This window comes from Apteryx mantelli, chromosome 5 (assembly GCF_036417845.1).
Source record: "Apteryx mantelli isolate bAptMan1 chromosome 5, bAptMan1.hap1, whole genome shotgun sequence".
Classification (NCBI taxonomy): Eukaryota; Metazoa; Chordata; class Aves; order Apterygiformes; family Apterygidae; genus Apteryx; species Apteryx mantelli.
Genome location: NC_089982.1, coordinates 67,169,749 through 67,194,825, shown reverse-complemented (window position 1 = coordinate 67,194,825; position 25,077 = coordinate 67,169,749). Strand labels below are relative to the sequence as shown.

The 25,077-nt window shown below is 37.7% G+C and overlaps 1 protein-coding gene across 7 annotated transcripts; it reads left to right on the top strand.

Annotated features, from left to right (window-relative positions):
* The first annotated feature begins 346 nt into the window (after positions 1-346).
* ANAPC4 (anaphase promoting complex subunit 4) lies at positions 347-24,304 on the top strand. Of its 7 annotated transcripts, none has more exons than XM_067298166.1 (29): positions 347-471; positions 1,024-1,129; positions 2,264-2,396; positions 3,679-3,753; positions 3,886-3,912; positions 4,010-4,054; positions 5,816-5,900; positions 6,310-6,420; positions 7,009-7,092; positions 7,338-7,424; positions 8,117-8,181; positions 8,282-8,324; positions 8,423-8,499; positions 8,955-9,055; positions 9,137-9,188; positions 9,485-9,540; positions 10,735-10,781; positions 11,996-12,052; positions 12,223-12,279; positions 12,812-12,905; positions 14,369-14,466; positions 14,978-15,039; positions 15,121-15,159; positions 15,248-15,349; positions 16,460-16,537; positions 17,272-17,442; positions 18,678-18,801; positions 19,231-19,475; positions 23,763-24,304. In XM_067298166.1, exons 1-28 carry the CDS (start codon positions 364-366, stop codon positions 19,456-19,458), a joined length of 2,412 nt encoding a protein of 803 aa, XP_067154267.1. In that variant the 5' UTR covers positions 347-363; the 3' UTR covers positions 19,459-19,475; positions 23,763-24,304. The 7 variants fall into 7 exon arrangements, with proteins under 7 accessions (XP_067154267.1, XP_067154268.1, XP_067154266.1 ...); XM_067298167.1 differs by lacking the exon at positions 23,763-24,304 and adding an exon at positions 20,326-20,490 and having other exon boundaries at positions 19,231-19,396; XM_067298165.1 differs by lacking the exon at positions 23,763-24,304 and adding an exon at positions 20,326-20,490.
* The last annotated feature ends 773 nt before the right edge of the window (positions 24,305-25,077 follow it).

Genomic DNA, 25,077 nt, shown 5'->3' with positions numbered 1-25,077 from the left:
ACTAGCTTAACAATTTAGATTAAAAACTCATGAGTTTTAATATTTTGGGGCTGGCGCTGCTACCACAGAGGTGAGACCTACTGCAGAGATGAAGCCGGCGGCCACGGGCGCCTGTGGGAAAGGGGAAATGGGGGCTGGCAGTGCCGGGGCCGGCAGCGCGCAGGGCCGCCGCCCGCCGCCGCGCCTGCTGCCGCCGCCCGCGGGGCGGGGCGGGCCGTGGAGGGGCGGGGCCGGGGCGCGCCGCCGCCGGAAGCCGGGAGCGGAGAGCGCGCGGCTGGCGGCGGCGGCGGCGGCGGCGGGTCGCCGCGGGGCCGGGGGCGCCCGGAGAGGGGGGAGGCAGCGAGGGAGGGCGGCGGCGGCGCCATGCCGGCCTTCCGGCAGGTCGGGGAGAAGCAGCTGCCGCAGGAGGTCGTCTTCATGGCCTGGTCCCCCAAGCGCGACCTCATCGCCCTGGCCAACCGCGCGGGGGAGGTGAGCGCGGCCCGGGGCGGCGGGGAAACGCCGCCGTTTCGTGCAGGCGTTGGGGCGCTTTGCTGTTGCCGTACCGCCTCGGCCCGGGGAGCCTGGCCAAGCGTGCGGCCACGGCAACGGTCTCGTCGAGCTGTTAGTGCCTGTTGTTCCTGCCGCCTGTGTAATTAGCGAGCGCGTTCACCAGCGGGACTCTCAGTGCCTACATTCGCGCAATTTAAGTGCCCCTTTTTCAATTACTTCAGTTTTCCAGTATTTCTTTTCTCCTGGAAGGCTGGCTGTGATCCCGCATGGAGAGGAGCCGCCGTGCTTCCAGGCCGTGCTCGCTGGAGAAGCGCAGGGAGCCCCGCTGGCTCCGTGCGGGGCACGGCTTGTATTTTATGCTGCAGAGCAAGCAGTGTCCTGTAAAATGGCGTAGGAATGAATCGTCTCCTAGAGGAGAAGATGACACCTGAGATGTAGGACTTATTAAAGAAAAGTAAAAATTTGCATCTTGAATTGATTTACAGGCTATTATTATTATTATTTTTAATCTTACGTGTGTTTGCTTTTCAGGTTTTACTTCATCGCCTTGCAAACTTCCAGCGAGTTTGGAGTTTGCCTCCAAATGAAAATACAGGAAAAGAAGTGACAGCTCTTGCTTGGAGACCAGATGGCAAAAGTAATGTGAAGTATATGAGGTGACGCGTTGCAATAAAAATCCTGTTGGGAAATCAGTGCAAGTTGTGGTGATGATACCTCTTATCTCTGAAGGAAATCTTCAAGTAAACTGTATTTAAAGAAAAGGGTAGCTTAATTTTATGTAGGTTTATTCGAAGTTATAGGGAAGGATTAGGGATATTGAAGGCAATTGCAAGAAAACATTGGCAAAGTGAATTTATGTCCAAGAATATTGCTTTCCAAGATATAGCAAAGCTTCCATTTCCTAAGTAGGCAGAATATTTTCATGTGAACTACAAAATTCATTTGGAGAATAGAGAAAGATCAGGACAGACTGAATAGCTTGACTTCTTTAGCTTAGGCTAAATATTAGAGGTGAAAATTGTTCTCTAATATTATGCTAGAGAAGGAAAAAAAAGCTCTTTTTGTGATAGAATAAGGTCTGTAAAGACAGTAATGTCTTATTAATAGAGATAATGTTGAAATTAATAGCTTAATAAGTATATGTTGGAAACTAGGTGGGGTTTTTTTGGCCCATTAGAAGGGTGAGAATGGGAACAATATTCTGACATGAGATGTGGGTAAAAACTGCCTGTTTAGTTTTAAGTTGGAGTTTAAGAAAATTTTTTTTAAGCTGGTTGCCTGTGATTACGTAGATGCAGTAACAGATGCCTGCTGTATGTTTTTATAGATGAATAAAGCTGAAAAAGGTGGTGATGCAAATGTTGCTCAGCAAGTCTTAAATTGTACTTTGTTGTAATAAAATGAAAACTGCTATTGAATAGTCTTTAAATATATTTTAGCCTCAAATTTGCAAAAACTAATGCCTGTGCTTTATCAGAACTGTAGTTAGAAGTGTGTACTTCAGTTCAACATGCAGATAAATAATTGTGGGATCAGACTTTTGACTTAAATACGTTACTTAAAAATATGATAGGAATTCAAACCTTCATTCTGGTAAGTAGGTTTCAAGTGAGAGTTTGGAAGTACGGTATATAAAAGACAAGGAGACTACTAGGCACAACTATTCTGTCCAGTAGTAGGCTTTGAAGGAATGTTGTTTTCTAGTCCAGCATAAAGTAAATACAAAGTTTTGCATGTTGGTTATTTATATATTATACTTTTCCTTCTCTAGTTTTGGCTTTTGGCCTTACTGATACCAAGCGGATTATTCTGTGTGATGTAGAAAAACCTGAAAGCTTGCACTCCTTCTCAGTGGACTCTTCTATTACTTACATGCATTGGATGGAAGTAACTGAAGAAAGCAGGTAGGGCTGAAAACCTCTATAGGTAAACATAGGCTATGTAGTATTATCTTACTGATAATCTATAGTTAGTATGTTACAAGTGGTTAAACAAAAGAATACAATATTACATAGCTGTATCATTTTCTCACCTCTTTGTTAAAATTTTCCTTTTTGTTAGAATAGACATTTTTATATGCTTATTTGTAGTGCTGAAATCTTAGTCTTGTGGTTCTTTTAGGTTATACAAAAATATTTCAGCAAGACCTTGAGCACCCACATATTAAGAGCTTCCTTAATCTAGTGTTAGCTTGAGGTATTGTTGTACAGCCTGCCTCCTGATTCAGTTTACCTTAATATCAACTAATGTATTAATTTATTAAACTAATTGTAATAATGTTGTTATATTCATCTATTTTGTTAACCAGGGAGAGTATTATATTTAAATCTTACTTCATCTGTGTTTTCAGTGCCCTAGTAGGGTGCTTACTCCTTTCACAGTGTGCCTTTGTTATTATATCCTGCCCCATTGGCGGTTCTGCCACGGATACAGTTGCTTCAGGATGTCAGAGTGCTGCTGGTGACTGCAAGTGTGTGTCATTACACAATTCTTGCAGCACTTGTGAGCTCTAGGGCACCGTGGTCCCCTTTTCTGTGATCTCACAAAACCCTCTGGTATGTGCCTTATTGCAGTGCAAGACAATAATTAAACATTTATTTTAAAAAGTGAGGGGGTTGGGGCGGTCTGACTTGGGGATTCTCTCTTCCTTAAAGTACAAATCTAAAAGTACTAAGAAAATAAATACATCTTATATCAGTCTAGCATTTTTCTCTTCATGGGGACAGATTTATCTTCTTGGAGGGAATCTCATCCTTCCAGCATGTCTAAGCTGTGGTGTTAAGTACTGTGCTTTAGTCTTCCTCATACTGTAACATGTGTCTTTGAATTGAAGTTTTTTTGAGGTGCAGGTACAATGGGGGCAGGGTTGAGTTTAAACAGAGACCCTCAGTCGTATCTGCGTTACAGATAATTTATGGAGGATTTGGTGGCAAGCTATTGAGCCAGCAAATAAAAACTGTATATTCTCCTTTGGTGAAAATAAAACTAGATTATCAGACTCCTTTTATTAGTTTGTTCATTTTATAAATTAAATTATTAAAGGGTACATAAGAGATTAGCCTCTGAGATTTGCAACTCTAACATATGTGACCATTTGAGTCTCTGCTGTAACTTCGAAGGTAGAAAGAATTTTTCTTCTCCTTTTTTGCAACTTTGATTGTAAAAACAATCATACTTCTTTTTCAGTGTTCTCACTTCCTTTTACAATGCTGAGGATGAGTCAAATCTCCTTTTGCCTAAATTACCTGCACTACCAAAAAAGTAAGCATTATACTATGAAGATCTAATTTGTCATTTGTTGTCATTGTTTTGGTTATTAATCTTTAATGCTGTACAAATGCTTTGGATTGCATGTCTGTACATTGTTACTGAGAAAAATTATTTTATTTTCAGTTATAGCACCACTGCGAAAATCTTCAGGTGAGAAAGTGTCGTTTTTTATCTCTTTCTGTTTTTTTTGCTTTCTGTTATTGAGACAAGCTACATAAACCCCAATCATATTTTTTTTTGTTTTCAGTGAAGAAAAGTCAGATGAGATTATGAAGCTTCTGGGCGATGTAAGGTAAATTCTGGTGTTTTTTTTTCTTATTTTTAATTGTAAAATAATGAATAATTTTACTTTTAAGTTATTAGTAACTGGTTGTTCATGGTTCTGGAGAAAGGATGTGGAATGCCTTCTTTTTTCATGTACAAAGATGAAGTCAAAAGAATATATTAAAAAAAGTCTTCATCAGTTTCCACTTTTTTTTCCCCTCTCAATTTAGAAGGATTGTCTGGCACACTATCAGCAGCTGCTGTTGCTGCCATAGATTCTTTTCCTTAGAAGAAGATTTCTTGGTCTGCATTTGAAGGGAATGTTGTATGTGTTACTTCAGCTGATCGTGGAAACATTGTGGATTTTTGTTATTACAGACAGGGAATTTCTGTGGGTTTGCATGAGTGTGACAAAGCTAAATGTGACACAAAAACTGAAATTGGCTGTATTAAGGTTACTTTAAAATAACTAAGGATCTTTCACTAGGAAACACATGAGGAGCAGTTGGATGAGATTTAGTTTAGCAGATGGGGATTAGCTTTGCCAAGCACTTGCTGGGCAACCTAGAGGAGGACACTTAACTTCTGTGTTTGTGTTTCCATTTGCTTTCTTTTACTGTCCCTTGCAGACCTGCCACTGAGAATCATACTCCTCATTTCAAAATCTACATCTCTGTACTGTCACCAGTTATTCCTTTTTAAGACTTGACATCTCTTCTTATAGCAGGACTTCCTTACTAGGAGAAAAGATAGGGCAGCTGTGTGTTTATTAGTTGTAGGAGCTTTCCTGGTTCTGTGCTCTTTCAGCCATCCAGTTAAACAAACCAAAAGCTTTCCAGATACCGCTTTGCTAAGTTCTATATTTGTTTTAATGGAAACATTCTCTTTTGACATAGTTACCTGTGTAATAGGCAGAAATTGCAGTTAATTTTTTTATGTTTATACAGGGATGTGTAAAACATTGGTATTTCTTTTATGTTGGAGAGTGTTACTGTTCACTGTAATGTATGCAAATATGTGTGGTTGAAGGTGTATTGCCCTAAGACAGCAATAGACAACCTCCCTGTCCAAAGTTTCGTGTTTTAAATGTAGAAACAAAGGGAGAGGGCACAGAGAAGCTTTTTTTCCAAGTTACTGTAGTAAGTTGGCTTTAAGAAGTGAGCAAAACACAGATCTCTGTCCCAGGTCCTGTTCATTGTTTCTGTCTCTAATGCTGTTATCTCTGACATCTGTTTTAGCTGCTACATCTGTTTTAAATGATATTGCCTTTGAGGCTGAGCTGAAGAGTGCCTGCCACAAACTCTTTCTGCACATAATTAGGATAGATTCAGTAGAATGCAAAAGCAGCTTTGTAAGAATGCTTTGTGGCCTGTGTTGGAAAGTGGGCTGTTGCTAGAAACAGTTACTTTTTCCTTCTGTAAGGACTAAAGTTAGTGAAGAAGGACTTTTGTGCCTGAATTTTGTCTGTTATTTTTTCCCCATTCTATCAATTCATTTAATAACTGATAATGCTTTTTGTGTATATTAGTGGCAGGTCATATTAATGAAATCTAAGCTGCTAATTGTTGGTAGTTCTTTAATTTCTTAGGTCATAGACAGTGCAGTATTTATTTTGTTTCAATGATTCGTTAGGGTATCTTTACTAATGGGCTTGCATTTTAAGTATTAAGGATTATATTTGTATGCCTTAGAAATTGACAGACAGGTGTGACTTTTGATAGTCTAGAGAGAAAAGTTCACAATTTTTTTTTTGGTATGCTCATCAGCACATATTCTTCTCTTTTTATAGGCTCAATGCTCTTGTTGTTGGTGGCAGCTCAGGATTTATTGAGATTTATGCTTACGGAATGTTCAAAATTGCTATGGTAACTGGGGTATGTTCGTTTCCTTCCCATAGATTTTTCTTCAACATATACCAAAGTACAGCTGAATTGAATAAAGCAATAGATGTATGCTTACACATAAGTGAAACTGGTTTGCTGAAGTTTCAAGAAAGGAATGCTTGTTGGTCTTGGTTTGTGTGTTTGTTTATTGTTGGAAAAACACTGCAGCTCTGACTGGATAGCTTAAGGTCTTGTTTCAAATGAAACAAGCTGCTTCAGCACTAATCCACAGTAACAAGGGTGCTTTAGTTTCTGTACAGTAATTGAAAATTTCATTTTGATTTTTACATGTAATTGAATGCAGCTGCCTTTGTAGGTAAATATGCTAGCGCAGTAAATACATCATTGTATTTATTGTATAATGCAATATTTCATTAACTTTTAAACTTGAATCCTTCAGGTGCCAGGTTCCTGTTGTGGCTTATGTTTGTCTGGTGATTTGAAATCACTATCAGTTATTACAGAGATACAAGACTCTCCGGACAGTGAAGCAGAGATGACATATTTTCAGGCAAGTAAAATAAGTTTAAAATGTTCTTTAAGAGTAAAAAAGCTGTAGTTTAATTACTTTCAAGTAACTTTATTGTTTTCCCATTATTTGCAGGATAACCACAAACTTCTATTTTCAGTCTTTCTAAAATTCACTTCAATTTAGCTTTTCAGTTTATCACATTAACTTGCAGTCTCACTGATGAGACTGATGGAGATGAAGCTCTGAGGCATTCTTTTAAAATACTACTTTAAATATAACATTAATTTATTCAATTTTGTTTATATTTATTCAGATTTTCTTCATTCTGCACACAAAGACATAGCAGCAATGCTGTAGATTATCAAGGCTATCCAGAACAGCCATTCTTAAAATTATTATTATTAGAATTCCAAAATGAAGAATCTTTATCAGGAGTTTTTGTTGATGTATCAAAATTATTTGTGCTCCTTTGACTTAGAATGTATTTCCCTTTTAAAATCGACTTTAAGGAAATGAGAAAAGGCAGCTTTTTGTGGGTTCCTCCCCATCTGTCTTTCCATTTCGGTAGTCTAAAATTTCTTCTGAGACAAATCATCTGTTAACTGTTATTTGTTTTGTTTGTTATAGCTGGACACTAGTCTCTTATCAAGTTACTTACCTGAAGTAACTCGAATGGCCCGGAAATTTACGCACATTTCAACTCTGTTACAGGTACAATTTTGTTTTGAAATCTTTTTAATATCACAGTTCTGACAGGCTTCTGTATTCTTAACGCAAGTAAAATAAATGTTATCTAGTAGGGAACTTAAGTTGGTTTTAAGTTAATGTAGAGCTCTGACTTGGAAATTTGATAATACGTATAGTGTATCTCCTCCTTGTATTGTAACATCCTGTTCTTGAATGTGTATTGAAGCTGGGGGAAAGTAATAACACTAATGTTTGTATCTGTATTACAGTATATAAAGTTATCATTGACATGCATGTGTGAAGCCTGGGAAGAAATATTGATGCAGATGGACTCACGGCTAACAAAGTTTGTACAGGTATTGTAGAAATACGTTTTTTGCAGTAGTTCTGTTGTTGCTGTTTAAACAGCATTAAAATATGAAATATGTAAGTTTAATGCCTCCGGATAACAATCTCTAAGTTCAGAGGCAACCCAGAAGCTATTGCATGTCAAGTGCTTTGAAGCTGAAGATACCTGAGTATAATAAAGCATGATCATATTGTGATATTCCTATATTTCATTTATTCCAAGTTTTTCAAAATGATAGTTTCCAACTTGCACAGTTATTGATCAGTCGTTTTCTATTTAAAGTTGTGTTCTTTGTAGTTCAGTCACTGATAGACTGGCTACTATAAATAGAGTGGCAGTCCACCAGCGCTTGCAGCTTGGTTCAATAGAGTATGTATAACGGAGCCATGATTAAGATGCTATTGGATTGGCTTACGTGTTGTGATCATTGATCATGGCTAGAAGTTAATTTAAACTAGTAATTTTTTTTTTTTAACATAGATTCTTGGTGATGCTAAATTGCTTAGAATTTTTAGTAGGGAATATAATTGAAAATAACTTTTAAATTACTTGACTCTTAGTCTTTGAGTTTCCAGTGATCAGTAGTCTGATTTCAGCATTCGAGGATTTTTTTTTTTTCCCCTATATACCAATGCGAGATTATTTGGTAGATTGAATTTAATCTCTTTACCAATCTATTTCAATCATTTTGACTGGCAGGAAAAGAATACAACTACTTCTGTTCAGGATGAGTTTATGCAGCTGTTGTTATGGGGCAAAGCAAGGTAGTTACTATTGTTTTATCTGAGTATGCGTTTGCATTTGAAATTGAAATACAAAATGAAAGCATATTTGGTTCTCTTCTCCCCTCCAACCCCCCCTTAGTCTGGAACTTCAGGCGCTATTAATGAACCAGCTGACAGTAAAGGTATGTTAATGTTTTTGAAATCTTCAAATCATGTATTTCAATATCTTTTAATTAATATTGTGTTCCATTAACATGTGTTAACATTTCTTTTTTAATAGGGTTTAAAAAAACTTGGTCAGTCCATAGAGTCTTCCTACTCCAGTATACAAAAGTTGGTCATAAGTCATCTGCAGAGGTAGGTCACAAGATATCCAATGAATTAGAGATAAATTGGCATATTATATGCTTGACTGAAATAACTTATGCTATATCAGTGGTTCTGTGTATGTAGGTGTGTTGGTGTGGAGACTGTGGTGATACAAAATGTGCTAATTTAATTTTGGATGCTGGAGGATTATTGAACATACTTCGAGTGAACTCTATGAAATACCAACTCTGTATCACTGGCTAGTATTTGTGTAGGATACATGCAAAACATTCACATCGACTTTGGGTGGTGGTTAAAATCATTAGGACAATGTTTACTTTTCTGTGAAGTAATACTTTCTCATCCATAAATAGCTTTTATATGCCAGACCACCTTATAAAGCTTCCCACTTAACCCATTTAATAAAAACGTAGTGTGCAATGAAATAATGAGTTTCCAAAGGGCTGACTAAAAGACTTTACTTCTTTGCTCTACCTTCCTAGTGGCTCTGAGGCACTGTTATACCACTTGAGTGAATTGAAAGGAATGGCTTTATGGAAACAAAAATATGAGTGTCTGGGATTAGATGCATCTGGAATTGAAGGTACAGTGGTGTGTGCGTGCTATTTACCCACTCTGATTTTACTTTTGAAAGCTTAATAATAATGGTTTGCTCTCTTTGTAGATGCTATTACTGCTGTTGGTTCTTTCATCCTGAAAGCAAATGAGTTGCTTCAGTAAGTATAAGGCCTGGAGAATTAAAAAAAAAAAAAAAAAAGAAGAAAAAAAAGTCTAAGTCATGTATATATGGGGAAGCATGTAGCTGGGAGGAGAGGAAGATGGGAGAGCAAATCTTGTCTCATTGCATCTCATAGAATCACACCCCAAGAATAGTCCTACTGTGAGGCATGCATTAAGCATTTTTAAAAAATTCCTAATGCTTGCAGGTCTGTCTGTACTAAAGGTGGAACTTAAAGCTGGGGCAGCTTGTGATGTATAGATGAGGTAGTTTCTTTTCTTGTTTCTTGTACAGGGTTATCGACAGTAGTATGAAAAACTTCAAAGCTTTTTTTCGATGGCTGTATGTTGGTAAGCTTTATTACATAGTTAGTGTACAGTATCTGTTTTGTATCGTAAACAAACACATTTGTATTGTGACAAGTAGTTAAGCCAATCTGAGGTATAACTGTCTATTGTTATCATATAAAATTCTTGGACATATAAAAGGTTATGTTTGGCGCAAGAATGGTTATAAATTTATGATCTATATATTAAATATTGATAGGTCTCGATTAAATTTATGTACACAGAGTTCAGAATACATGTAGGTATTTTATATGCTTATCCTGTAATATGTTATTCCAAATTGTTTTCTGCTTCGTGACCAGTTTGCTGGTCCTAACTTGGAGAAATGAAAGGACTGTGGTTTCCGCAAATTTTGAAGTATGGTCTAACTGGTCTTTACTCTGCCACTCTTGCTGTTTTTTCCCATAAACACCTAGTTAGCAGTTAAGTTATGCACAGGTATAAACATGCTCTGAATGTTCTTACGCAGTTTATAGTCACCTCAGATTGTAGCTGAGTAGCTACAGATTAAACATTAGAAAGAAGTGGGGAACTTTATATTTTAGCCTTATTTTTATAAGGTGGTTATGAATGTTTATCATTTTAATTTGTTTTTTAGAACTGTTTTACAAAAACCTAAGTCTTATCAGTCACTGTTAAAGCACCAGAAATGCAGTGTTAGCACCTACAAACTGGAATATAACAGCTTTAATTTTAAAATTGCAGAAAGCAGAACCATAGGAGTTCTCTATCATAACATTAACACTTTAAATAATCACTCTTTGCCTCTGTTGAAACTAAACAGAGAACTGTGTATCTAAGCCTCACTGATTAAAATGACTTTTCTGCAATTCTCTTAACACATGAATATTGCCATGCACAATGTAAGTGTATTATAGATTTTCATTTTACTGTTCTTAGTAGGAACATAAATCCTTATGAACCCTTTTAATAATAATTTAATCTCAATCTTGTAGAGGATGGATTGCAGATAAAAAGGATAAAAAATAAAACTATGAAGATCTGTATTGTAAATTAGTGGGACAGGTGAACCTTAATTACAGTCTCAATTTGTAATCCTTCATTCTAGACTCTTTTGTTTCTGAAAAATAAGTCTTTCTAATATTATCAGCAGTGTCTTTACACACAGCCATGGAAAACTGAGAATATTAGGGAAGAAAAACTATTAATAAAGTAAGGATATCATTTTTCCCTCAGCCATGTTGAGGATGTCGGAAGATCACGTGCTTCCCGAGCTGAACAAGGTAATAGTAACATTGTTGATATACGGTGATATATTTTTATATTCTTCTGGACTTCGAGGGCAGGATTAAAGGCTTATTTTTGGTTCCAAAACTTAAACGATAATGTCTCTATTGTTTCTTTGGGAAAGTTGATGGCCTCAGATTCATACTAATACACTGTTTCACATGCATTACTTTCTCTGTTTTCTTTGTTAGTATTACTCTTTTTAGAAAGCACACATGTGTGACAGCTGTGAAATACTTGCATAGTGGCTCTTTATATGCCCTAAATGACTTCTCTTTTATTCCATCTTTTAAAATATCAAGGCCCCGGATGGTGAGCCTGCTTTTAGTGCTTCCTCCTCCAACAATTGCCTTGGTTCCTCTGACCCAAGTTAGTGTTGCTGCTTTTGCATGTTGCTTCTTACATCAGCCCCACCATTAGTGTGTCAGAGCAGATTGCTCATTTCAAAGCTGCATCTTGCACTTTCTAAACATTCTAGAATTTCATTCCTCCTCCTTCCCCGCAAATCTCTCCTCTCCCCACAAATAGAGTGAAATCATTGCTTCACTGAAGTTAACAGCAATGAGATTTTAATATCTTTTCCAATGACCTGGAAGGGGAGATGGAATACGCCTGCATCATATTTGCAGACCACACCAAACTGGGAGATGCAGTTGATACACTCAAGGGCAGAGCTGCCATCCACAGTGTCCTAGACAGCCTGGAGTAATGGGCTGACAGGAACCTGCTGAAATTCAACATGGATAAATGCCAAGTTCTGTCCCAGGAAGGAAGGAGACCCTGCAATGACACAGGCTGGGGCCTGACTGGCTGAGGAGCAGCTCTACTGAAAAGGACTTGGGGGTGTTGGTGGATGGCAAGCTGGGCAAGAGGCAGCAGCGTGCCCTCGTGGCAAAAAAGGCCAAGAGCCTCCTAGGCTGCCCTAACAGGAGCAGGGCCGATAGATTGAGGGGATTATCCTTCTTTACTCAGCACTCGTTAGATCACATCTAGAATACTTTGTCCAGTTTGGGCCCCCCCCCAGTACAAGACAAACATGAATAAACTGAAGCAAGTTCAGCAGGGGGCTGTCAAGATAGTCAGGGGGCTGGAGCACTTGCCCTGTGAGGAGATGCTGAGGGAGCTGGGCTTGTTCAGCCTGGAGAACATGCATTTCATGCTGTTTGAACTTTCTTATCCTTTGGCTTTCTCATCTTTTTTTTTCTTGTAGATGACTCAAAAAGATATCACATTTGTTGCTGATTTTCTTACTGAACACTTCAATGAGGTAAGCTGTATTGGTTTGCTGAGTACCAAGTACAGCATCTGACTGTATTTTTGCTGCTGATAATTGAACCTGGAAAACCTTAGGGAAAATAATTGAATCTCTTTTTTTGCACTCTACTTGTCATTGAACTTTGGGTTTGAATTTTGCTTTTGTTTGTGTTTATTTTTCAGGCACCGGAGCTCTATAATCGTAAAGGAAAATACTTCAATGTGGAGAGGGTTGGCCAGGTAAAGAACTAGGGAATAAATGGAAAAGAGAATAAATGCAAAAACTCTTAGATGAAAAAATTTTTAAAGCTGTGCCACTTTCTTCTCTCTCCCTTTTGCTATGTGTTGCACATTCCAGTAATGATAGAGGAAAGTATTAGTTATTTTCCACTGTTAATAAGAAAAGGAGTGTTTAAAACATATTTTGTGATTTTACCTTATGTATGCTGTATTTTAAGAAGGGGGTGAAATTATTTTGCGACTAACAATGTTAGTGTAAAACTGAAATCTGCTTGTCTTTATGCCGTTAATCACTGGATTTCAAAACATGTGTGCTCAAACTTCATTTTAAGATTGATTTCACATGGAAATATCACTATATACAATTTATTTTCTTACTAGTTTCTAGAAGAGGTGGAGGATTTGATATTAAGAATAGGACATTATATTAAGGGGAGATGCTTAACAGACTTGTGAGGGACAGTGTTGGGGGTGAGTTCTGATAACCCTTATTCTTAAGATGTGATCTTATGAATGTCTGTTTCTTTTCTAGTACTTGAAAGATGAAGATGATGACCTTGTATCACCACCTAATACAGAGGGAAATCAGTGGTTTAACTTTCTTAAAAATAGTACTCATCTTAAAGGTAACCTGTGCTTTATACAGTGAATCAAAGAAACATGTAGACCTTAAAAAATTTAGAAGAATAATCTGTTTTTCACACTAACGAGTTATTTCTATAGTGTTGGTTATGGGTCTTTATCTGAGTAGAATATTTTACAGAGTTTTCATGTAGTTGCTTGTTCAGTCAGTTACCATTTTCTGGATATTAGGAGTTTCCTACTTTTTATGAATAAGTATCAGAAATGTTGGTTTCAAAGGAATCCCAGGAAGATGTCTATTTTAGGAGACTTTAATTCCACTCCAAGGAAGTAATAAGTACACTTAGGTCATACCTGGGGGAAGCTTCCAAATTAATTCTCTTTGGGATTCTTTAAGATTCTACAATGCTCTTACACTGTTTTGTTTAATAAGAGTTGAAAAGGAAGTAAGAGACAATAACAAACTGATGCTGAGAATGATTCTTGTTTTAACCATAGAAACTACAGACTATAAAAATTCTACAGCATGAGCTGTCTTGTAATAACAAGAGAGAATTTGCCATGGCTGCCTTTTTCTGTCTGTTAACAATTAAATAAAAAGAGGGGAAACTGTTGCACTTTCTTCCATTTGACAAAGAAGTCTCTAGAAAATGTATTTTAAACATACTTTTAAAATATTTTTGATACTTTAGATAATTAAATATATGTAGACTATTTGACTAGTCACTTCTGTTACCATCCAAGATCCGTGATTGTTTGTAGAGAGATTGCTCTAAATGTTTTTGTTGGTATTAATTTGGTAATTATTGAAATGTTTGTCTTGCTCTATAAATCTTACAGTTCTAAGAAGAGAGCAAGACAAACAAACATCTCAATAATTACCAAATATTTATAATTTTGAATGGGCAATGAAGGAATGCTGAAGGGGCAAGCCGGCCTCCATTTCTCATTTGCCTCATTTCATATTGTATTACAGTTAGTTACCTGAGCTTGAATTAATAATCGAGGAATAATAAAAAGATCTGGAGGTTCAAAGCAGGGCTAACTTCAAAAGTTAGGCCAGGTTGCTCAAAGCCACATGCAATCGAGTCCTGGATGCCTGCAAGGATAGAGACCCCGCAGCCTATCTGGGCACGCTGCTCCAGTGCCTCACCACTCCTTGTGAAAATGTTTTTCTTTATACCCATTTGGAAGTTCCCTCACTGCAGCTTATGACTGTTGCAACTTCTCCTCTCACTGTGCACCTTTGTGAAGGACTTTGCTCTGTCTTCAGTAACTCCTCTTTTGGTAGCTGAAGAGACCAGCTGGCTCCCTCTCCTTAGTCCTCTCTTCTCTAGGCTGAACCAGTGCCGCCCCTCAACTTCTCCTCATAAAGAATGTGCTCCGCCCCCAGACCATCTTAGCACCCCTCCACTGAGCTCGTTCCAGTTTGTCAGTTTAACAGTGCAGTATATTTTTTACAGAGGTACATGCGTTTTTAAAATTAACTTTATTTATCTGTTTACAGAAAGCCCATTGTTGTTTCCCTATTACCCTGAGAAATCACTGCATTTTGTCAAAAGACAAATGGAAGAGATCATTGATCAGTGCTTACAAAAACCAGCTGTAAGTTCAGTCTTTACAAATGATAGCTTTCTTTTGGGGTAGCACTCAACTGAAGATGCCTAGGGAGACTTAAACTTTAATCTTTGCCTTTGAGTGCCTGCAACTTAGGTGGCAGCACACAGCCTAGCTTCCCCATTGCTGGGTGTCTCAAGCCTTTGGCTAGGGAGAGAATAGTGGGAGATTTTTTCTCATTTGCTGTCTTATCTGACCCTGTACATTAATGGAATCTATTTGAATATGAATTAGCTTGATGTATACACTATATATTATATAGCTGTATTAGTTGGCAATATATTAGTCTATATATTCTGAACAAATGCAAAACAAGTGTATCAAGTGATAGTAGTGTTTGCAGTGGGGATGTTTATTCCAGCATAGATACTGGTGGATTTCTCCTTCAAATGTATTTGGGTTTTACTTTGCCTTTTTTTTTTTTTTTTTGCCTTAAAAAGGTGTATAACTGTGAGTAGCTTCCTGTATTTTTTTGACTTGTTTTCATTATATTTGATAGGATGTAATTGGAAAGTCGGTGCATCAAGCAGTCTGCATGTCTCTTTACAAAACTTCTCAAAGGTATTTTTTGCATTATTTTTAAAGCTGAGTTGCACAAGATTGTGGTAGTATTTTATAAAGTGGTTTTGTTTTCCTTTTCAGTGAAGATTCCACACCGCAGTTATTTAAATTACCATTTCTGTAAGTATGTTGCTATACTTTTATTGCATTTCATGTATCAATTATTATAATTTGGTCTAACTTTTCATTTCCTCCCCTCACAATATAGGTGGAATGACAAAACCTCCAATATCCATTATGTTCTCTTCACCATGTTAGAAAGTTCTGTTTCTAAAGTATACATTTTGAGGAGATATACGGATACTTCCAGGTAAAAAATGGGAGGAGGGAGGGACAGTGTTTGTGAGCCTTAGTACATGCATGTATAGAGCCAATTAAAATTTGAATCCTTCTGTAAAAAGGGATAAGCAGCATGAGCACAGTCCCTCTTTGGTTGCCATAAATGAGGAGGACTTTAGGAAGTGTGATAGGAAAATGCAGTAGGAGTTTGTGTTTTATTAGACTCCGAGAATCTAATCACAAGACTCAAGTTGTTTGTAGGCTTAGGATAAAAAATCGGGCTCCATTAGTTTTGCTCCTCACAGAATTACTTTCTTGAGTGATAACAAAATGTGTAAGGAACCAAACTTCCAATGTTGGTTTGTCTTCCTGTAAGTATTATTCTTTTGTTAACCCCTTGCAGCCTGTAATTTAATGCACTAATGAAAAATGGGAGGGTTGACTTGTAGGTGAAACATCTCTTTTGGGTGTAGTTTTGTGCAGTCAGGAGTTTCTGCACCCAAGTTGCGGTTTGTCACTTTCAGTTGTTTTGATACAACTGCTAAAGTTGTATTCTGTCAGTGGGATCACTGAAATGTGTTGGGTTTAAAAAACATCAGAAACTCCTCTCTAAAAGATTTGTTTTATAATCTGGGTCACTTCATTTGAAGAGATGATGAACTGTGATGGGGTGAGAATTTTTAAAGTAGTTTTACTGCTGAAGAAAACACATGGTGAAACTATCCTCTGTTTTCAGCTGAGAGCCTCTGATGACAAAATTACAGCCTCATGATGTAGTTTCTATCCAGTTTCTTCCCCCATTAGTATCTAAAACGGTCTGAACTGGTGTTTTCTGTTGACTTGGATAATAAGTAACTTAACAGACCTGAGACTAGGACAATTAAGCCAGGAGTTCAGCAAAGAACACAAGCCAGATGCAGTTTCCCGTTTGAGTTTATTAGTCATATTTTGCTGGGGGAAGAAGAAAACAAAAAGGTTCCTTCCACCAGTTACATTGTTTTGAGATGTAGCCATGTATTGTGTAAAGTCTAGACAGGCTGCACCATCTCTTTCCATAGCTGCCATCAGAGTTCTTTGGATTTTCTATGAGTGGAAAAAAAAAAATAATTACCCAGGTAATGAATGATCACTCTGCTTTTAGGTCTGTCAGTAATGGACTTATTGCTGTAGAGTTTGGAAACTTCTTGAACAACAATATAAATGAAAGCTCAGACTCAAGGTCAGTATATCTAGTTGATTTTCATTCCAGAATTGCAGCTTGCTAAATTGAAGGCCCTATTTTCCAGTGTTTATTACATGAAGTTAACTTCTCAGGTATTACAGTTTGACTTTTATCCGGCAAATTACTACTACAGTTGCTGGACTAGCTTGTAGTGTCTGAGTGAGTCAGTCTATAAGAAAGGGCACAGGTACATGAAGTTCCAGGATTGTGGGAGCCTTATTTTTTACTTGAAATGAAGGTAAAGTAAACTATAGTTTTAAAGTCAAAAACAAAGCTATCTGGAAACAGCTCTTATATCTGTAATGTTCTTAAAGTAAGACAGAATGAGAGTTGAGATGCCTGAATGAAAGCATATTAGAAGACGTCAGACCAGCTTATCCTTTTAATGTAGAAAGGCCAGATGTGGTTGCCCTCTGTGCCTTCAGTTGTGTTTCTAAGTGTTCCTTGGGGTTTGTGTTTACTGCTTTTTAGCGTTCTTATTTCTTCCCATTTCAGGTGAAATGTGAAAAGTTTTTGGTTCCTAAAATGTTGCATAGTCTGCAGTGGTTCTGGCTGTCTTTCAGTGTCTTAGCTGCAGGACTCAGATTTTTACCATTTACAATAAAGCTCGCAGTTAACTACTCAATACTTTGTAACATTAATACTACACAACTTAAAAATATTTCAGTTCTGTGTTCACTTTTATTCTTTGAAGCTTTCCAAAAAGTAAACACTGCTTTATTTTCCCATAGGTGCTACAGTTGTTTAGATGCACATTTCTATGATGATGAGACAGTAACTGTAGTTCTGAAGGAGAGTGTGGAACAAGAGGGGAAGGAGAGAATCTTGGCTCAGTTGCCTTTATCTTCAGTGTACACTGATGAGGACCAAGAAAGGGAATTCATCTGGGATTCTACTAAAAGGTATTTGAAAAACTTTCACTGAGTCTCAAAATGCAGAGCTGAAAAGCAGATTAATCAAATATTTTCATTGTATACAGTTACTTGTGCTCTGTGTGTATAAATATTTTAAAGACCCAAAATGTTTTTTCGGTTGTGGGGATAGGGTGGGGTTTTAAATTTTGTTGAAGCTTCCTAAACAGTTGGTTTCATGGGTTTTTTTGTTGTTGTTTGTTTTGTTTTTGAGACAATACCACCTGTGTATTTGAATCTTCTTTAATGAAATGGGAGGACCAATTCTGAGGATATCCTGTAGAAGCAGAAATCTTACTTGTTTTCATAAGAGGATGTTAACTTTTCTGGTCAGAATACTCAGTATGTTTTCAGCATATCTGCTCATGTGCCTGTGTCTCCTAATAAATACACACAGATATTTCTTCCTCATTCTCCTGGTAGTTGCACTCACAACTATTGTCAGCTTAGCATTGAAACATCCAAATTGGTGCCTCTTGCTATCTTGGTATATGGTAACATGGAGAGGAGAGCATCTGGGCGAAAGTGCATAGGAAAAAAAAAAAGGCCACTGTAATTCAATCTGTGATTCCAAGCTGTAGTCACCGAGTTTCACTTACTTTTTCTTTTTTCCCATTACACCTCTCTAGTGGATGGCTTAAGATATATCTTACCTCAAAATAAAGAGCCATACTGGACCATAAATATTTTTTTAAGTCACAAAGAAATTGTGTATTGAAGAATAAACAGTATTTAAAACAAGTTCAAACTAATTCCAGCCACTGCGATAGATAAGGAGTCCCTTCATACACAGCCCTGATGAGTCGGAGTGAATGGGGATGATGCATCTGTGAAAGGTCATGGAGGCCAAACTTACGTGTATGTGGAGGCATTGCCTTCAGCACTTTGTTCTGAAATCCTTCTTGTAGAGGAGAAGTTTGAAGGAAGCCCAGCCTCATCCTCTTGCTGTAGAGGAAGTTACCTATGAGGGGGGAAGATGAAGCTCTAAACTCTATTCTCTTTTGTTGTAGCCTTTTACCTTAGTTGAAACATGCTGTGTCTCCCCAGCTGGATCCTTTGCTCTAGAATATCTGCAGCAGAGCTGTTATGGTTTTAAATGCTTATCTGCTTGTTGCATATGCTATAATAAAACATAGACCAAAAAAAATTAGGCCAGCTGAGATTTTTTTAGTACTAGAGCTGTTTCTGATGCACTAGTTTTGTGCTTCTGTTCTTGTTATGTCCAGGCTGGATGAGCAAAGTGCTGAGATATCCACACGGACAGTCTTTTTGGAGAATCAGTGGAGAGTGCTGGAGAATATGAAAGCTCAATATGTTGCTGTAAATGGTATTAGAAAAGTTTCCTGTGTGGTAAGTACAGTATCTGTCAACAAGCCTGTGAATAATTAAAAGAAATATGTGCTATGGTTGGAGAGAGTAATAACCTGTTTTTATTAATTTAATGAGATTTATCAAGAATGTTTTTTTCAAACAGATTATTTTCTCATAATCTATTATAAGTGTGTCAGGGTGCAATCATACCTCTCATAACACAAAGTAAAAAACTTTAACCAAAATTAATAGCTTTATTTGCATTACTCTTCAACCTGCAGAGCAATAAAACAGATGCTGATTTTCTTGATAGCTCCCTTTCAAAGAAAACAAACATTTTGATAAAGGCTATTTTTAAAGCCATTGACCAACATGTAAATTGGTATTGGTTTGGGGTTGTGGGGGTGGGAGAGGTTGGGGGATTTTGTTTGATTGGTTTGTTAATGGAGATTCTTAATATTTCTATAGCTAAGTTCAAATCTCCGTCATGTGAGGGTGTTTGAGATGGATGTAGAAGATGATGGGGAGGCTGAAGAGGAAGAAGAAGAAGAAGAAGAAGAAGAAACAACTCAGATTGCAGCTGGGGAACCTGAAGAGCTGAATCAGTCTACAGACAACCAAGACAGTGTGTGTGGTGCGTCTGCTGAAGAGCTACCTGGGGAAACTGAGGAACAGGAACTAAGCCTGGATCCTTGACATAGGCTTTGATACCGGTAAAGGGACAAAGCTGAAATCTAACTTCAGGCCGCTTAGATGGTGTATGCTGTACATACTCAGCAATATTAATGTGATGTGTGTGTGTGTGTCAGAATACTGTATGGCTCCTCAGCTAAGACCATCTGTGTTCTACAGTATGTTTGTTGTACTTTTTTTTTTTGGGGGGGGGGGGGGAGGGCACATTAACTGATGTGGTTTCTTCCAGAGCTTCTGCATTTGCAATTTTGTGTAGGTGGGGATAAAAGGAAATAACAAAAGAAATTTTCATAGCCAACCTGTTTAGTCCTTAATACTGATCTTAAGATAAAATGAACTTTTAACAACAATATCCCATGTTTTAAGGACCAAATTATTTCCCTCTCAGACTTTGTATTCTAATGAATGAGTGCAGAAACTACCTGTAGAGCCAAAATTTAAGTGTGTGTATTGCCAACAACAAGCCTGCAGATCAGCATAAGACTAGTTAGACACCAAAATTTAGCAATTGTTACTTAAATACATACTTCTAAAACTATTTTTGGTTACATTTGTGTTCACAGTAACATAATGTTTGTTCAACCTGTGAAGGTCTTTGGTCCTCTGTGCAACGTTTTTGTGTGTAAGTTTTGTCAAATATGTGTGTGTGTCTCAACCTGCCTATGTTTCTGTGAGATTATTCTTGAAAGTCTGTCTCTCTGATATTTTTGTAATGAAAAGTTACAACAGAGTGTATTTTTCTATTCTGATGTGGCACTGTATTCTCCCATAGGCTTCAGTGTATTTGTGTTCCTTACTAACTTATGTTTTGTCCAGTAAAAGCTGGAAACTGTGTTTAGAAACCTAAAATGTTTTTCTCTTGCCTATTAGCTGGCCAAGTGTTAACTGTACCTCAGCTCTTTGAATGAACAAAGCTGCTAAATGCATGATCTTCCTTCTGGACAGCGAGTGAACCTTGTATTTGTGAAGAAGAAACCAGGTTTTACACTCATGCTCCATTGTACACTTCAAAAATAAATACTCTTCTGAAATTGCTATGTAGCATTGCAAAGATCAAATACTATACTCATCCTTTTGTTCTTGTTTTGAAATATGCCATTTTTAAGAAACTTTTTAAAAAAGTTGACTTTTTTTGGACTGTTTCTTGGGAGAGACCTTTATAAAAAAACAAAACAAAACAAAAACCAAAAAAACCCCCCACCTGTTTGGTTTGAGAGAGACTTCTTATTTTTCCCCTTTCTTACCAGCCTCCTTGAAAGTTGCTGGCTATTCAGTACTCTTGTCTAACAGATGCTGATGGTTGAAGGCCACAAGAAAGCTGTAGGACAGGAAAGGCAGAAATGCCCCCTCAAAAGTGCTGTGGATTTTCTGTGTAAAGTGGTTATTCTTGCTGAGCGATTGCTGCTATTACAGAACCAACTCAGCTTAAGCCTGGCCTTGTGTTCTTCCAGGAAGCTTTTGCCACTAATCTAACTTTAAAAATTGCCACACTTGAGTGCTTGGAAACAATATTTTGCTGTGCTGTCTGCTAAGTAATTTTAGTCCATAGGTATATGGAAATGTTGCGATCTGTCCTGCCTGTAATTGCTTCTGAATTTATGGTGATAGCAGCTGTGTTCCATGCCACAGTGGCATGCCCTTCAGGAAGCTCCTTATGGTTGTTCTTTGCACCTTTCTGGCCCTGTCTTGGACATACTTGAGTGAGCAGGAGTTTTGTTTCAGGCTTCATTAAGTACATATGCAGTTTCTCCTTTTCCCAGTGACACAATACAAATGCATCAGTTTAGATAAGTACTTTTCAATGCATTGCTGATTCCTTCTGTCAAGCTTTAATTATTTTTACTTTGCTACCAAATTTCTGTCATTGTAAATTTCGGTAACTTGCTTATGCATCTGTTTTTGAAAGGATGATAAATACTTGATCCTGAGAAGTTTTTGAGGATTTTAGTGCTTTCTGGACCCAGTGATCTCACTTGCCACTTTGATCTTGTTTTCTTCCTTCATTTTTACACCAATTGAAGGCCTTTTGTTCATTCAACCTTTCTCTGCTATAAATGAGTTCTCATTCTTCCTTTTGTAGTTAAAAGTACTTTTATATTCTCAGCAAATGTGCTCACAGTCCACTCTTTGTACTACTAACCTTTGGGTCTATCAAGCCACTACTGCTGCCTCTTTTTTTAATATCTGCCTCTTTTTGTATGTGGTATTTCTAGCTTTATAAAGAAGTTGAGCTGTTTTTCTTTTATTTTCTACTATTTACCTTGTGTGATCCCTTTTCCTGACCATGCCTTTTCTGCCTGTTCTCCGTGGCTTGCAAACTTGCCACATCACTTAGTTTCTGCCTCAGTCCCTCACCTGTTAGTACTGCTTTGCTTCCCAGTGTGGGCATGCTGTGATCTGTTTGTGGTACTGTTGCTTGTTGAGCTGATAACAAAACAGTCTGGAGACCATTGTTGCTAGCAAAGTCCAGAGTTGAAGTAAGTTCTAAAGGGTTGTAAATGTGGGTGTTTCAGCATTTTTTCCCAGGGGGTATTACACAGCTACTGCTCCTAGCTGCCTTTTTTATGGCTCTGCCTGCAGCTCTGTGACAAAAGTAGTAATCACGTTTGCCACAGTGAATCAGATATCTTGGGTGGTTTTATGCAGTTCCCATGCTTAACCTAGTGGGTCAAGTAAAGTATCTTATCAGCCCTACCTCCTAGTGTGAGTCTATTCTTTTAAAAGGTAAAGGGAAAAACTCTTATGCCCTAGTATAGGAAATGAAAGACCCTAATTTCAGACCTGTAATCTGATTGTCATACAGCAGGAGTTGTCCCACCCAGGTAGAGCTGTTGCATGTTAGATATGTGTTGCAATTCTCTTAATCATTGAAGCTGTTCCACTTTGAACAAACAAATTATTTTTTCACTTGGCTAAAAAGTGTTTGATTCTACAGCCTGGAGATTGGGGCATGTGCTAGCCCTCACCAGGGAAAGTGAGGTTCAAGGTCTTCTAAACTGACCAGAAAATAAGATTTGAAAAAAACACCCTCTCTCTCTGTAGTGATACTTATACAGATTCTTACAGGCACAACCATTTTTCCCTGTACTTTTTTAACTTAAATGAGTTATTAAAGAGTCTTCAGAGACTGATTTTGTTCCCAGTCATTCCCAAGACAACTCATAAATTCTGTAATTAAGATACAGACTTGTCCTAAGATGCACTGAAAATCATTCTCTTACCTTGTCAACCACTACAGATAAGAAATGTAGGGCCAAAGGTAAGGAATTTGTTCATCTGGTTGCCTTTTTTTTTTTTTTTTAATAGACCATTGAGGTAATGCATGGTTTCCTTAGGATAGCACAAAGAGCAGTGCTTTAAAATGTTGCAATAATCTTAAGAACAATAAACTTTATTTCTCTATATGCTGAATTAACTATATTCCCTCTGTAGTGGAGACCTACTAGACTAGAAGCAAATGGATCAAGTTTTTTGTTTTCTCTTTTAGAAATACATGTTTGCAATGTCCCCTCCCTTGCAGTCAACTATATGGAGCTCAGCGCTCCCACTACTTAGCTAGTGTTTAGAATATTGGAAAGCAGAAGTAAGATGGAAGGCATCACAGGGCGCTGTGGTTTCCAGACAGTGTGTATTAATTTTGAGGTGTTATTTTGATCAGCTGCATGAAAAATAGCATAATGTTTGTGCTGATTTCTAATTATTTTATTTTAAAAATTACGTTAGAATATGAACTAGTGAGTAAGGCAGGTCAGAGTTCGGGGGTTTTTTTGTTTTTTTTTTTTTTTAGTGCTGTTATTGTGGTACCTAGAAATACATTTCTTTTAAATTGGTCTGTTTTCTAGAGCATGTTTCAATGTATAGTAATGATTTGAGAGAGATACCAAGACATGCAACAGTCTTAATAGAAGACTATTAAAGACACTATTATCAGAAGACAAACTGTTGGCTAAATGTAGTTTGTTCACTTCTTGCCTTCAAACACTGTGCAGTTCTTCTGTGCAATGAAACAATTTCTCTGCTTTGTTCTGCAGAGGGTTATCATTTTCTTAGTTCTTTTTCATGATTAGTGATTACTGACATTTTGGAGAATTGTAATGGAAGTGTTAAGATTGGTATGAATGGGAATGTCTGGGTGTGGAGGTACCAGAAGGAACAAACAGCAGCAGAAGGGCTATAAGAATGGCATGCGCTGATATCACCTAGATTAGCAGGTCATCAAAATCCTAGCTTGCATCTACATGCAGGTATGCAGGACATCAGCTCAGGAGGCAAAAGACCTGAGCAAACGAGCAAATTTTGATTTTCAGAGCCAGAGCAGGATGGAGAAAACTGATCATGGACAGCTCCTAAAAGGTACAAAAAAACCTATCCAAAATCCGTACATGGCTGCCAACCTAAGATGAACCCAGGAGTCATAAGAACTCAATAGCTGGTGTCTCTTAAAGACCTCCTGAATTCAAGAGTCTTGGTGCCTGAATGTTGCACAGACTACTTGTACCCATGCATCCTGGTGCTTGTGAGTATATTGGTATGAGAGTGTAAGTGTGAATGAGCGGAATCAGCTTTGTTTTAAAATGAAATTGGCTTCTCTTGATGTACTGGCTGGCTTTAAGGTTGGCAATGTTGTTGCTGCTGTGTTGCCTTTATTTCCTACCTAATCAAGGGGGATGGATGTAGCCAGGTGGTTGTGGAAGATTGAAAGGGTGGCACTCAGGCTAAAGAGAGCATGAAACGACACTGAAAGAAACAAGATCTGGATGTAAAGCTTGTTTGCGATGCCTCTGGTGAGATCATTGTGACTGACTAAAAATAAAATATCAGTCCAGAGTTTAGGGGTTTTTTGATTTTTCTGATATATATGTATTATCTTTATGTTTGAATGCAGCTTAAAAGCAGCTTTCTCTAAGCCAAATTCCACCTTTGATTATCCCTATAAAATATCTATGGAGATTCCTGGCTGTAATTGAAAGCAGAATTTGCCCTTAAATTCCCACTATCTTTATGGCAATCGTAGTAGGTTATTTTGGTTTTACTAGGTCTGACCTATTTCTTGATCTGTTTTCTCTCAAGAATTTCTGACAGAGATTGGAGATTTTGTGGTTGTGCTGAGTCAGTGATATCGTGACCTAAAATACATGGAGGAAAAAAATCCTCATACTGTGTATCAGTGTCCAGACTACAGTAAAAATACATAAAAACCTGAGAAAATACATAAAACAGTAGAAGCAAGTGCATCACTTGGAATTAAAAAAAGATGGATGTTCCTAAAACATTGCCTTACAGGTAACAAGTGACTAAGGCTTTCAGTTCCTATTTACACATTTCACTTCTACTTTCTAAGCTGAAGCTCCCTGCTTAGTAGATAAGGCCTGCAGTTGGTCTCTGCCTTCTGATAAAAACAGCTGCTAACCTGAAATCTGTGTCACTAGGCCCGCACTTGCCAGTTATTTCACACAGGGTCTGTGCTCCTCTGCAAGCACTACATCCAGGCCAGGGTCAAGGTACAGGCATACCTGCATGTCTTTAAAATGTCTGCCTAAAACAGCAATGTCTCTTCTTTAATGCTTATCATAGAGATTCAAAGTTGATTTGTTGCTCCTGCATATTAGGACCTGATTTGCT